Source organism: Acomys russatus, chromosome 5, assembly GCF_903995435.1.
Source record: "Acomys russatus chromosome 5, mAcoRus1.1, whole genome shotgun sequence".
NCBI classification, from domain to species: Eukaryota; Metazoa; Chordata; class Mammalia; order Rodentia; family Muridae; genus Acomys; species Acomys russatus.
The window spans coordinates 49,036,449-49,051,938 of NC_067141.1; the positions used below are offsets into that span (position 1 = coordinate 49,036,449).

Genomic DNA, 15,490 nt, shown 5'->3' on the forward strand with positions numbered 1-15,490 from the left:
CGGGCTCGGTGTGCGGTGGGCGTGGCGTGGACTGCAGGAAGCCGAGGCAGAGCAGAAAGCGGGCAGCAAGCAGCAGCGGCCGCCGCCGCCGGCCTCCCGCCGCGCTGACAGGCTGGGCGGGCCTCCCACCCACCCCCGGCTCTGGGCGAGCTCGCGCAGCGGCTCCGGAGGCGCCTGTTCCGGCGACGGCTTCAGGCGGCTGCCGGGTCCGCCGCTGCGGGATGTGAGTGCGGGCCGAGCCCGCGCGGGAGGGCCCCCCCGCCCCCCCGAGGGCCCAGCCTGGCGGCCGCTCGACCCAGCGCTCGGCCCGGGGGCTTCCTAGACCTCAGCTCTCCCGACGCGTCGCGGAGGAGCAACCCCTGCGCGCTTCGGGGCGCTCCCGTGTGGCCCGACCTGTGTCGCCGGTGGGTGCAGTTCCTGGCTGCCCGATTGGGGGAAGTGGGGGACAGCGGTTCTCCCAGCGTTCTCACCTCCTGCTTTCCCATTTAAGCCCTTGCTGTTGGCAGGGAACTTGGAAGCCCGAAAACCTGGGGGTTTCCGACAGCCTGGGAAGGAGTGGCTGGCTGTCGATAAATGCACGCATCCCTGTGTGCGTTTAGAACCCGACCTCTCTCTTCCTTATTCTTCTGTGCATTTTTCTCGACATCTAAACAGTGCAGGGGTGGGGGTTGGGGGGGCCCGTCTATTGGCCCTGGGTTTCTGAGGTAGTGACTGCTGCTTCTGTTTTTAGGTTCCAGAAGCGGGCGACGGGAACAAGATGTGAACTGTTTTTCCTCCCCAGAAGAAGAGGCCCTTCCTTCCCCTCCCGCGAAGGTGGGTGGGTGTTAGAGCTCGGGGCTGTCTGGTTGCTGCAGTTAAAGGCAAGGGTGTCTGCGATCTGCGAGCCAGTGCCTGCTGGCGAGGCTGGATGCTTAGGTAGAACAGCAGGGCTAATTGTTGCTTACAGCGAAAATGGCAGTGCTGAACTTTTCCTGTTGCTGTGGGGGAGTAATTGGGTAGTATTTATTGTGTCTCATGGATCCTTTTAAGAAGCATTCCTTGATGGTTTTTTACCGTTCGGTCTTGCGGAGAAAAATCAACCGTCCCTTTCTCTATAGGTAGTCCGAGTCTTAAAGTACGAGTGATAGGAAAATACCTGTTGAGGGAACACATTGGCTGTTGTTGCTGCGTTTCTGCTGCTACATTGAATGCTTTCCGTGTTCACCTGCCTAAGCTTGCTGGGTCGGTCGGTTGACTTTACCCCGTTTGCTTTCCGGCAGTTATTAATCCATCAGGGGAAACTCCTCTCTGAATGAAAGGATAGGAGCAGCTGAGTGTGTCAGCGACGGGGAGAAGTGCTGAGAAGGAAAACAGAAGTGGGAATAAAGGAGCCAGGAGGTTGCTTTTGGTTTCATAATAGGCTTGTACAAGTGAGTTGTTGGCTTACTGCAAATATTCTGATACAATTCCCAGCGGACTTGAAAATGAATCATCAATTTTTGGTCCTTTTTTCTCCATGTCCTTCACCCCCGTTTACCGTTCCAAGTATTAGGATCATTTGGTTGTATGTGAATTTGCTTGAGTGATACATCTGCAGATGAGATGTGTCCGGGATTTTTCCTAATAGTACTCAGTAGTGCTATAGGCACTAGCATATATACCTGTACAAGAAAGCTCCAGTATATGTTGGCTAGTGAGCACTTATGTTTATTTTTGCTTTTATGGAGTATTGTGGAACTTGCTCTGTAGACCAGGCTGGCCTTCAACTCGGAGATTCGCCTGCCTCTGTCTCCCAAGTGCTGGGATTAAAGGCGAGCACCACCACCCACCTAGCCTCATTGGTTCCTTTTTTTTGCCACCTTTTCCTTTGTGATTTGAAGATGTCTTGAATGTGGAAAGCCAACATTTTTTTTTTTTCTCTACTTCATCTGGATAGGTTATTTTTGAAAGCTGGGGTCCTTTTTCTGGCAAAATAGGAAAGGCCATTGGCTTTGGGGTTAGAGCTGAGTGTTTAGACTTAGGTTAGAATAATGGCATTCTTTCTGTTTGACAGCTATATTGCTGTTAAATGGATTTATTTTCTTAGACGATTGTGTAAGGATTGATAGGGTGCGTGCAGAGTGGTAAATGGTTTGGTGTTTGAAAGTCTTAACTACTCATAGCTGGGCAGGCAAAGGAATTTCCTAGCTAGGCAATGCATAGATGGACAGCATACTAGGGTATTTACAGCTTTTGGATGGCAAGGGTTTGACTCCTGAGCCCCGTCATGCTGCCCTCTTGTGGTTAACAGTGCAAAGACTTTTTCCTTTGCTCCTCCTCTGTTGCACTGTTTTTCCTTTTTAGGCTCCTACACTTAGTTCTCAGTTTCCCAAACTGTGTGCCAGGTGCTAGAGCACCAGCGAGCTCAGGCTTTGACCAGCGACTTGAGGTAGCTTCAGAGTTAGAAAGTTTCATCTATTTCCACAATGGCCTGTCTTCGTAAGCCTGTATTGTCCGAATTTACTGAGTGACAATTAGTGTGGGACACTTAGCAAATGGCAATGTGGCAGTACTTAGGATGATACCAGGGGTTGGGGAATTGTCAGTACCCCAAGCAACACTGAGTCGTAAGACTATTAATGCTAAGTTGTTTGAACCTGTTTGAGAATTTCCTTGGCTTAACATGAAGAGTTCGCTAACTTTCAGGATTCCCACGTGAAGGCAGTTTGGGAACATCTTCAGTGGCGTCTCAGATAAAAATTTTGATTCAAAGCTAGTAGCAGTTCATAATGGCTTAATGTAGTGCTTCTAATAATGCCTGTATGATTTCTACCATGTTCTTTCACATAATTACTCCTCTTGGGTAGCTGTTACTCTAGTCATTTCATAGTTTTTATTTTATTCTGTACAGGTCTTTTTTCCTTTCCTTTCCTTTCCTTTTCTTTCTTTTCTTTTTTTTGAGACAGGGTTTCTCTGTGTTCTCTTGGCCGTCCTGAACTCGCTTTGTAGACCAGGTGGCCTCAAACTCACAGTGATCCACCCGACTCTGCCTCCCAAGTGCTGGGATTAAAGGCGTGTGCCACCACGCCCAGGTCTGCACAGGTCTGTTACCACTGTTTTTAATAACCTTTTTGTCCCAAATGAAAACTGTTATTTATACTGCTGCTATGATTTGGGTCTTGAATGTCCCTCAAAGGCTTTTTGTGTTAAAGCTTTTGTTACCAATCCTGGCTTTGGATTGCAGGAGGTCAGTGGAAGGCAAGAGACACTGAGATACCAATTCCTCTTCTGTTTCCCTGTTGCTATGGCAACCAGGTCTCTATCTTTCTTATTTTAATCATACTTTGTTGGCCAGAAAGACAGTTTTGAGCCCTCTACATTTCCCCACAATCTCATAGATCAGGAGTAGTTTGTCTCAGTTATAAAGGTCCCTAAAGGACATGCCGCTTCAGTGTTGGATCGCCTTACAGTTGCTCTTCCTGTGTCGCTGTAGAGGAGACTTGCCAGTATTACTTAAGAAAAATCTCTTTTTGTAGTGTTCAGTAGCATTTTTCCTCAGTGCAGACTAAGTCCTTTCTGACAGTCTCCCTGAGCCTTTATTAGGTTTGTTTGATTCTTCAAGGTAGACTTTAGAACTGTTCCTTAATCCAATGCTTCTTAGAATTACATTCAGGACTTATTGTGGGTCTGGAGTGGAACCTGTGCATCTGCATTTCTTACAAGTGTTCAGGTGCGACTGTGATTTTGGTCCGGGGACCACCAAACTGTGAGAATCAATGATTTAAACTGGTTGGCAAAGTTTTTCTGTTAAAGACCAGATAGTTTTTAAGCCATGTTGACGAAATTGTCTCTTTTGCTAGTTTATAGTGGTGCCTTTGTAGTGCAGAAGCAGTCATAGGCAGTACACGAATAAAATGGCATGCTGTATTCCAATAAAACTTTATTTACAAAAACAGCCAGCTGGCTGAATTTGGCGTATAGACTAAAATATGAAAATTCCCAATGTGCATTATTACATAATATCACAATCTCAATGAGTTACTGCTGTACTGTTTATTCATTTAGAGCAAAACTTATCAAAAGAGCTTGTTTGTCTTTTAAAAAGTTCTCTCTTACAATTTATTTTCTTGAGCAGGTAACACATTTAATGTTTTATAATTCAAAATAGTATTTTTGTGTATGTGTAATTTTGTTTGTGAAATAGAAGGAGGGTGGTTGGATTAAAAGTGGCATGTGTTTCTGATTGCAACACACACACATTGCCAAGTTAGTGTAGAAATACTAAATGCTTTTTATATCCCTACTACAGTGTTTTCAGGTGGTTCTAGCTAACTGGAATCATGAAGGCCATCTTTTAATTCTCTGTTTTGGGACCTGTAAGTTCCAGGACACATTTTTAATTTTTTTATATCTCTGTCACTGCAAAAAATGCTGCTTTTCTTGGGGTTGGCTAAATTCTCTTCCCTCATTCTTTGTGTGTGTGTGTGTGTGTGTGTGTGTGTGTGTGTGTGTGTGTGTATGTGTGTATTACAAGAATACAGGTGCCTGGGAAGGCCATAGAAGACATCAGATCCCTTGAAGCTGTCTCTTCAGGTAGTCATGAGGCAGCACACAGGGTGGATGCAAATCTAACTTGGGTTGTCTAAAAGAGTAGGAAGCTCTTTTAAATCCTGAGCTATGCCTCCTCAAGTTCTTTCTCTTGTAAAGGTGTAGTCCATGTTTTAATTGTGTATGAAATATGTAAAAGCTTTCTCTGTTTTAATAATTATAACATTCTTGCCTTGTCACCTTTCAGCTCTTAATTGAAGAATTTAGTATTAGATTATACATTAACTGAATGAATGTTATAGACTCTTAGGAATTAAAAGGAGCATTTCAGATTTATTAATTACAGAAACATGAAGACAGTAAAATTCCCTTATCAAATATAATTAGTTTGCAATAAGGATAGATTAGAAGCAATATTATGTCTCTTGGCTTCTAGTTTAATAGTTTTGCCAATCTAGTATGTTATTTTCTTATGGTCATTTGTTTGACAAGTCAAGTGTTTTATAATTTAAAAAAATTATATATTTATTATATATTCAGTGTTCTGCCTGTATGTATGCCTGCATGCCAGAAGAGGGCCCAAATCTCAGATGGTTGTGAGCCACTGTGTGGTTGCTGGGAATTGAACTCAGGATCTTTAGAAAAGCAGCCTATACTCTTAACCTCTGAGCCATCTCTCCAGCCCCCTGTGTTTTATAATTTTAAAGTTTAGGAATAAATTTGGATAATAATAGATCCTAAAATGATTGTATTTGAGGTTTTCCTATGTATGTGTGGGACTTGGGTGGGTGCAGGGAAAGGTGGAGAGGGAGCCTAAGAACTTTGTGTAGGTGATTGATGATTTCTGGAGGGTTTTGGGTGACACATAAGAACATGGACCAGACTGTGACTACACTGTGCACTTCATTTTATGTGAAGGGGAAATCCTATAAGTGTAGGACAGAAATAACCTAGATGCAAGTTCAGAATTAAGCACTTGAAACCCCCTGCATTTCAAGAACTAGAGAATTCTCAGTATCTTGCAGATACTGTCTCCTATTAGTGTATTTTGAGGTTAGATTGCTTTAAATGTTCCTTTTTGATTTAACATATGTGCATATGCCTTAACGAACTATTCAGTTTTGCTCAACCTATTTAAAACAGTTATCTTAAAACTTACAGCTTTTATAACTTACTATTTGATTTTTAATGTTTATCCATTAAATGAAAGCTACTGGTCTGAACAACCAAGGAACTTATTTTCTACCATGTGAGCACATCAAAGGATTTGCTCATTTTTTTTGATAATTTGATTGTTTTGAGGTGTGTTTGCTTTTCTGTGACTTCACAAGTGGAGGGAAATTGTGTGTTAGTGTTTGTTTCTGCACGGTTTGTAACTAGGGGAAGAACCCTTTGCCTTTTCACCCTGTCCCTGGGATCCTTAAAACCCAGAGTTAAAATAACAATGCTAATGTGCCTTTTGCACTGCGCTGACATGTGTACAGATGCTACAAAGGCCTTAATCAGATAAAACTAACACTGTATAAATCAGTGCAAACATCAACTGCAGTGTAATCACCATTTGTGTGTGTGTGCGTGCACGCGTGTGTGTGTGTGTATGTCTTGGGCATGTGGGGTAGGTAAAGGATTAAGGTGAGATAGAACATGGTGAAATATGCCTAAAAACCGCATTTCAAGAAACAATTCATCTTATTTCAGATTAAAAAAAAAATTTTTTTTTTTAAAGATAATGAGTGTCTCTGTAGCCCCGGCTGGCTGGGAATTCAACAGGTAGCCTAAGCTGACCTCAGACTCATTGTGGTTGGTCTTCCTGCCTCAGCCTCCGAAGGCCTAGGATCACAAGCACGAGATACCACACCTAGCTTTAGAAGGTTTTAACACAGCACTAAATGTACAGGCTCACAGATGCTCAGAAACAAACACACTGGTGTTAGTCATGACATCAGGCTACACAGGGTAGTGCTAACATCCGTGTGGCCTTTTGTGCCTCCTGCTCACTGTCAGGGGCCTGCTGTGCTAACCATTGCCCTACCTTTGTCACCATAAGCAAGAGCAGCTGAGAGGTGTGGAAGTACGCTTGAGAGGCTCTGTAGTTAGCAAAGAGATCTGTTAATAGAAATGGGAGGCAATGTCAAAATGGTGTCTTTTGCATGCCTGGTAGTTTAGATTTGCCTGGAATCGAATTTGATTAAAAGCATGCAGGAAATTTTCATCATGATCAATAAAAATAAACTAACTCCACTGCCAAGAAACAGTCAAAATTTGCTTACTCTTTGTCTCTGTCTGTCTGTCTTTGTCTTTCTGTCTCTCTGTGTCTGTCTGTCTGTCTCTCCAGCCCTGGAACTCCGTATGTAGACCATGCTTATAATCCCCTTATATCTGTTGCACTTAGAGCAGTGCTTCATCAATAGCAAATGCTTTAAGGTTTTGTCTTATGTCATTTTTACTTAATTAATTTGCTTTTTATATGTTCTCATTGTGTGGCCCGTTTTCTGCCCCTGTCTATGCACCGACATTCCTGGTTTATTGTTGTTGTAACCAGTATTTTTTTTTTTTTATGTCCACTATTACATATATTAGGAGGGTTGTCAAGTTTTTAACCCCAGTCATGAAATTTCAAATAGGCAAGCTCACATTTTAGCTGCCAGCTAGATTCTCATATAATTGTCTAACTACAATGTAAAAGAAAAGGTGTAAAACAGTTCTTATTCTTTTGGTCTTCCAATATCAAAGGAGAACAACCTTGTTTATGTGAATGGTTTTACAAATCCCCTAAGCTTGAACTGTGTCCACTCTCTCACGTCCCTGGCTTCCTTTGCATTCAGTCGGCCACCGGGCAGCATAACCTCTCGTTATCCACCATGCTGCCTGAGGTCATGCTCTCCTGTAGCCTGCACCACAGCAGCAGCTCTCTGACCTCATTACATTACCTTCCTTACTTGTTGACTGTGGTATAAAGTTTAAATTTTTTGGTCATTTGCTTCTTTCTTTAACTCTGTACTGTATCAGCCAAGATCGTATTCGTTACAAGTAACTAGATGTCTGGTGGGAGGTAGATGGTTCCTGACATGGATTTGGCTGCTCATCATGTCCAGGTGTCTTATCTCTTGGCCTTTCTTTCATGACTGCCTCATGGCTTTGAGATGAGTACTCTGTCCTAAGTTCTCACGCAGATTCAGGTAGAATGAAGGTAAGAGGAAAAAGCATGAAGATCCTCCTGATAGGTCAGCTTCCATGAAGGATGGACCCCCAAAGCTCCCTAATAATGTCTTGTTTGCTGCTGAAGCTGGCTCGCATAGCTGTCCTTTAGTAGGGAAGATGCCCAACAAAACTGAGCCTCTCTTTAAAAAAGGAGGGAATGATTTCAATCTCTCTACATATGCCCATCTGTGTTTTCACTCTTCCCACGAGGGTGTTAAATTCTTACTGTTTTAATTTTTCCAATGAATCACTGAGCTCACGGTGTACTGGTCCACTCTTCAGTGCAGCACACTTCCCTAGACTACATCTAAATCCAGTAAAATTTTAAAATCAGTGTTAAGTCTCACTTTCTTTAATAATAGTTTGAAGTATTATTTTCTTCCTTCACTAAAACAATTGTCAGGGTAATTCATGTAGTAAGTAATGTTTCTGTGTGTGGCATCTTCTGTTGTGTGTGACTGATTTGAGTATTTTTAAAAAAAATTTATTTTGTATGTGTGTGAGTGCCTGCACATACACTCATGCATACCTGATATCTGTGGCAGGCAGAAGAGGGCATTGGAAGCCTTGAAACTGGAGTTACAGAGATTGTGAGCCACCTGTGACGTAGGTGCTGGGAATCCAACGGCGTTCTGGAAGAGCATTAAGTTCTCTTTATGGCTGAGCCGTCTCTAGCTCATGTTTGTTTAGTTTACATATTTTTATTCCCCTATTAGGTTTACAGCTGGAATTTTATGATTGTCAACTTCAAGTTCATAGTCTTATAACTTGTGCTTTCTGTGTGGCAGTGTACACTGTTTAGTCACTTAGTCACTTGGGCAGAGTCATGGCTACTTTGTATAGAAGGGGCATCTTTACTGATGTCGCTTCGCTGTTTCTCTAATAGGCCAATGTTCTGAAAAAGACTCTGGATGGGAATGGCTTGTCTCACAATGACAGAAATGGAGGCATCCTCCACGTCTCCTGTGCATCAGAATGGTGATATTCCTGGAAATGCTAACGCCGTGAAGCAGATAGATCCAGTCCTTCAGGTGTACCTGTACCATTCTCTCGGGCAAGCTGAAGGAGACTATCTGAAGTTTCCAAACGGGGAGTATGTTGCAGAAGACATTTGTGTGGCTGCTTCCAAAGCTTGCGGTAGGTATCCAAAATCACCACTTTTCCTATTAGAGGTTATTATCTAATTATGTTACTGTAATACAACTTACATGTATAATTTATTATGGCTGTTAGCTGTGTCTTCACATGCATTAACAGTGACAGCAACGTTAAAGTAGAATTTAAAGTGATTGCCATAGAATGGATGTCAGAACAAATTGAAGCCTATAAATGTTTGCTGAGCCTGAAGAATCTTGTTAGCAGCAGCTGATGGAAACAGATGCAGAGACCCACAACCAAACAATAGGTGGAACTTGCAGAGTCTTGTGGAAGAGTGAGGGGGGTGGGGGGAGAGGATGGAGGGAGCCGGAGGAATCAAGGATACCATAAGAAGACCTACAGAGTAAACTAACCTGGGCCCATGGGGCTCACAGAGACTGAACCACCAACCACAGAGCACGCGTGGGCTGGACCTAGGCCCTGACACAGAGGTAGCAGATGTACACTTTGGTCATCATGTGGGTCCCCTAACAACTGGAGCAGGGGCTGTCTCTGATTCTGTTGCCTGCCTTTGGATCCCTTCTCCCCAGCTGGGCTGCATTGTCTGGCCTCAATGGGAGAGAATGTGTTTAGTCCTGCTGTGACTTGATGTGCCAGGGTAGGTTGGTACCTATGGGGGAGGCCTCCCTAGGGAAAGGGGAAATAAGGGTTTGGGGGTATAAGGGTGGGACTAGGGGGAGAGGAGGGAAACGGACTGTGATCAAGATATAAAGTGAATAAATAAATCAATTAATGGAAAAAAATGTAAAAGAATTTTAAAAACATCTTGTCATGGTATATCTCATAAGTCAATCTTTTTTTTTCAAGTGATACAGGGTATAGTATGTAACTCAAGCTGGTCTGGAACTGACTGTATAGCCCAGGCTGGCTTTGAACTTGCTGTTACCTATTGTCTCAGTTCCTCAAATTCTGAGATTACAGATATAAACTATCATCTCCAGCTTCATAAATAAATCTGGAAACTACATCCTGAGCACAGTGTGGAAGTTCACTGTCAGTATGTAGGAATGTGTATTTGGGTAAAATTCTTATTCATTTACCTTTCGTTTGTGTGTATGTGTGTTTTGCCTGTGCATGCATGTCTGTGCACCGCTTGTGTGTCTGGTGCCTGTGGGGGTCAGAAGAGAGTTCCAGATGGTTCTGAGCTGATACCTTTGTCCTCACCAAGAACATTCAGTACTCTTAATTGCTGAGCCATCTCTTCAGCTCCTGGGTAAAATTCTTAACTAAATATTTTACAGCTATAAGCAGCAGGTCATTTATTTCTACTCCTGAGGTTCTTTATCAACCCAATATATACAATTCTGTTGTTTTATTTGTTTTTGTTTTTGGTGTACCTTGAGGTCATTTTTATCTTGAAACCTTCTGATAAAAGTTGTCTTCACTTGGGAGGCAGAGGCAGGTGGATCGCTGTGAGTTCGAGACCAGCCTGGTCTACAAAGAGAGTCTAGGACAGCCAAGGCTACAGAGAGACCCTGACTCAAAAACAAACAAACAAACAAATACAACCAGTTGTCTTAGTATTCTATTGCTGTGCAGAAATACCATGACCATGGCAACTTTTATATATTAAGGTTATTTTTATAAAATTGTGTTTGTTTCTTAGTTTTTCTCTAAACTGGTTATCACCCAAATAATCGAGTCTCTATTATAGTATTTGTTTAATAAGCTTCACAGCACAACTGAGCAGTGCTCTGTTCTTAGGCCTCTAAATTAGTCTGGCCTTCTTCCCGTATAAATCCCAGGGATACTTGCACTTTATGGCTTTCCTTGTTCAGCTCTCTTTTCTGATGTCTCCTGGACTTCTGCCTGTAGCTAAATCCCTTACTTCCTCCTCTAACTCCTCCTCTCCTGAAGGGCAGGAAGTCCAGCCCTATTCTCTTCTCTGCTCAGCAGTCCACTGTAAACTGCTTTATTGGCATATCAGGGGATAATTGGGGAGCAGTGTTTACACAACACTGAGACAAGAGAGTCTCAGAACAAGGTTTGCAACCAGATATGGGGGAATAGAAACCAGCATTTGAATTACATCATAACCTTATGCCTATACTTACAAAAGAAAAGCATTTAATTAGGACTTGCGTATAGTTTCAGAGGTTTACTCCACTGTCATTTTGGTACCATGGTGAAGTTCACGGCAGCACATAGGCAGACATGGTGCTGGAGAATTAGCTGAGCATTCTACACCCAGATATGCAGGCAGCAGGAAGAGAAAGCTCTGGGCTTGGCAGAAGCTTTTTGAAACTTCAAAGCTCACCCTCAGTGACACACTTTCTCCAAAAAGCCATACCCTCCTGATGGGTTTTAAATAGCACTACTCCTTGGTGACCATGCAATCAAACCTATGAGCCCGTAGGGGTCATTTTTATTCAAACTACCACAACAATTTTACATTTTTATGGCCTATCTAAAACTATACAATTCTTTCTGCAGAACATTTTATAGGACCACTGAGATTACTTAAGAAACAGGGTATTTAAATTAAATATGTTCTTTTAATAAAAAGAGCAGTTGATGTTTTTCTTTTAAGTAATGGTACGATTGAAGTGCTACAGGTAAGTTAAATATCTAGTACAATTCATAAAATGTTAACATTAATTTGTTTGTGTGTATTATTATATAACAACAGTAATTTAAATTTATTTAACAATATAAAAGAGGTTAGCTGATTAATATAGGTCAGAATAGCCATTAAATGTAGAGGAAATCCAAATCTTCACTGAGCCTGGAGCTAAATTGGTGTTCAGCAAGCTGTACCAGTCCTCCCATGTCCACTCCCCACAGTGTGGGGTTATAAGCAAACACACAGCCATTTGGCTTTTTCCATGAGTTCTGGGAATTTGAACCCAAGTCCTTGTACCTGTGAAGTAAGTGCCCTTCCCCACTGAGCATCTCTTCAGCCCTGTTAGGAAGTTATGTTAGAAATTTCAAAATAGTTGTGTTCCTGACTCTTTTAAAATAGTTTAAAGATTTTTTTTTTTAATAGGGCTGGGGCCTTAGCTCAGCAATAGAGTTGACCCCAGGTAACACATAGATGCACATATATAAAATTTAAATCTAATTTTGTGTTTCACCTTAGTGACAATTTAACTTCTGTTCATATTAGAGGTCAGATAAAATGCCCAGCTAGCCTGGTTAGTATTATTGATAATTTATTGTTTGTCATATTCAGGATGTGAGTTAAAAGGCATATACTCCTAAAATGTAACCATCACCTGATTTTATTTTATCTACAGCATTTTAAATATAGAAACTAGTGAATAAGGATCAAGTGTGTAGCAAAACCCGTTCTACTTCAGTAGCATTGTAGATAAAGCTGCATTAGGTGAGAGGAGGCCGGGAAGGGTGGAACAATGAGGGAGAAAAGATGTAGATTTAGGACTAGATTACATAGGCCATCTCAGGGACCCAGCGTTTATCGTGGTCTTTGATGAACCTTTTTTCTTTCTTGACACAAAGTTAAAGGTAAGTTAATAGGCCATTTTGTACTTTCCCCATAGCTTGTTTTATGGGAAGTTGGTTGCTTCCCGTCTTCATTTGTAACACTCACCTACCCACCAAAAGCTACTAATATGCTGGATATTTAAAAATAAGCATACAGAGCTGGAGAGTTGGCAAGAAGTTAAGAGCACTTGTTGCTCCTACAGAGGTCCTAGGTTCCTAGCACCCACAACAGTCCATAACTTCAGTCCCCAGGGATCCAGTGTCCTCTTCTGACCTCCAAAAACACCAGGCACACTTAGTGGTGCACAAACATACATGAAGGCAAAACACTCATACACACACTTTTTTATTAAAAAAGATATAAAGACTACAAAATGATTAAAATGTTTAATTTTTAATTTTAAGTTTATAAGTATTCTATGAAAACATGTTTTAGCTGTATGTAATGGCATATGCTTTTAATTCTAGTACTTGGGAAGAAGAAGCAAGTAGATTTCTGTGAGTTTGAGGCCAGTCTGGTCTACATAGTGAGACCTTGTTTTGGAAAAAGCTGTCTGTCTGTCTATCTGTCTGTCTGTCTGTCTGTCTATCTATCTATCTATCTATCTATCGTTTATATAAAGCATATATTTTATATAAATAAGCATTTATTTATATAAAACCTATCATATAGAACACTTATGTACACACACTACATATGTGTGTGTGTGTGTGTGTGTGTGTGTGTGTGTGTGTGCTTTAAGTCCAAGAAAATCTTGATTTACTTTGTTGAAATGCAATGTAGTTAAGTTCTCATTGTCCTAATACCATTGCCGTAGTGCTTAGATTACTGTGGCTTGGTAATAAGTTACTTTTTATTATTAGCAGTGTTGGAGACTGAACCTAGTGCCTTACATGTGCTGCTCAGGTGCCTAACACTGAACTGTCTCTCTAGCCCTGTAACATGTTTTGTAAACAGAAAGTGGGAGTTGCTAAACTTTATTGTTCTATTATAAGATTATTTGGTAATTTTAGTCCCTTTGATTTGTTTTCTCTTGAATTTTGTGATTAATTTGTCATGTCTACATAAAGGATAACTGAGATTTCAGTATTGATTGCATCATATTGCTATCTTTTTTTAAAAAATGGAATGTCACAATCAAATTACTTAGTTATCTAATTAAATTTTATGCAATATAGTTTAATCATATTATTTCCCCTTATTGACTCCTCCCAGATCTTCTCCTTACCACCCAACTTTATACTCTTTCTCTTGTGTGCTGAGATTTTGTCTAGTTTGAACTTGTCCAGGTCCTAAATATTTCTACCTCCTCTTTCTCATAGATGCCTGAGCCTTGGGAGGAGGGATGTGATAGAAACAGCACATTTAGAGTGAGTGCTCCAAAGTCACTCAGGTATTAGTCATTAGCCACTTTGTATTTGTTGGTATTTGACAGAAACAAGTGGGAGCTCCAGGTAATTGTGGGATTCCCACCTCTACAAAGTGTGCTGCTCTTGTGTACTCAGAGGAAGTTGTTATTTCTTAACTCTTAGCAGCAAATAGAGGTGTATATCCCAGCCAGGCCTAGGTATTGGGATTCCTCAGTTCATGACAGTGACCAGTACTATAACTTTGAGGCTTGGGGGTATCTGGGAGCCTTTTCTAAATGTCTAAGAGGTCTGAAGGCTCCCATGATCACAGGCCTGCAATTCCCTTCTCTGGCTCTTTGCAGAACTTGTTTATTCTTTAAAAATTTTTTTATTTAAATAATTTATTCAGATTACATCTAAATTGTTATCCCCTCACTTGTATCTTCCCATTCCCTCCTCCCTCCCTCTTTCATCCTATTCTCCTCCCTTAGGTCTGTGACAGAAGGGGACCTTCTCCACCACCATGATCCACAGCCTATCAGGTCTTATCCTGGTAGCCTGCTTACCCTTCCTCTGAGTGCCACCAGGCCTCCCCACCAAGGGGAAGTGGTCAAATAGTGGGCACCCACCAGAGTTCATGTCAGAGGCAGTCCCCGCTCTCCACACAACTGTGGAGAATGCGCTGTTCATTGGCTAGATCTTAATAGGGGTTCTAGGTTTGCTGCATGCATTGTCCTTGGTTGGTGCAGTAGTTTGAGCAGACCTCCCCCAACCCCTCACTGGGTCCAGATCTGCTAGCCTTGATGGTTTTCTTGTAGGTTTCTAGAACCCTCTGGATCCTTCTATTTCCCATTCTTCCATACCTCTCTCACTTGGAGTTCCAATAGGAAGTCCAAGCATCTATCCCAATCTCCTGCTAAGTGAAGACTTTCAGGGGACATCCCTGTTGGGCTAGTGTCCAATTATAAGTGGTGACAGCACATGCTAGATGTGGAGAAAAGGGAACACTCTTTCATTGCTGGTGAGAGTGCCAACTTGTACTGCCACTTTGGAAATCAATCTGGCACTTTCTCCGAAAACTGGGAATAGGGCTACCTCAAGACCCAGCTCTTCCACTCCTTGAAATATACCCAAAAGATGCTCCACCACACAAGAACATTTGATCCGCCATATTCACAGCATCCTTATTTGTAATAGCCAGAATCTGGAAACAACCTAGATGTCCCTCAGTCGAAGAATGGATAAAGAAACTGTGGTACATTTATACTATGGAATACTACTCAGCTATTAAAAACAAGGAAATCTTGAAATTTGCAGGCAAATGGATGGAACTAGAAATGATCATCCTGAATAAATTAACCCAGACCCAGAAAGATACACATGACGTATACTCACTTGTTTATTCTTGAGCCTCAGGCTCTCTACCCTTATTGTATGTCAGCTGTCTCCTTTGCTATTTGTGTTCTCTTCTTGAGCTGTCAAACATCTGGTTCCCTTATTGATTTTTTTTTTTTTTTTTTTTTTTGGGGCAGCTGAATCCACCAACTACTGTTGTCTCTTACCTGTTGCTTCTTCTTGTTACCAGTTCAACCACAGTATTCACAGGAGTCAGTAAAGGGCCACTCAAGAGGCATCTGTAATTGTGCCTAATGTTAAAATATAGGAGAAGCAAAACAGGTTGATGTCTTAGCTGGCTCCCTTGGGACAGCCTGGAGTGTTTGAACCAATCACAGCTCTGCCCCTTTAGTACCAGTCCTTTGTCAGGCTGCCAAGGGAAGTGTTTTGCTCTGGCCTGAGGGAATGGTTGCATGGTCATCTCCAGTTCACAAAG

The 15,490-nt window shown here is 41.8% G+C and overlaps 1 protein-coding gene across 3 annotated transcripts in view; it reads left to right on the plus strand.

Annotated features, from left to right (window-relative positions):
* Positions 1-204: 204 nt before the first annotated feature.
* Positions 205-15,490, plus strand: part of Jak2 (Janus kinase 2) — a 64,634-nt gene continuing 49,348 nt past the window's right edge. For 2 of the 3 annotated variants that reach the window (XM_051146314.1, XM_051146311.1), the window contains exons 1-3: positions 240-404; positions 731-813; positions 8,594-8,844. In XM_051146314.1, coding sequence (XP_051002271.1) covers positions 8,619-8,844 — 226 coding nt within the window. In that variant the 5' untranslated portion in view covers positions 240-404; positions 731-813; positions 8,594-8,618. The other variant, XM_051146312.1, reaches the window with a different exon arrangement.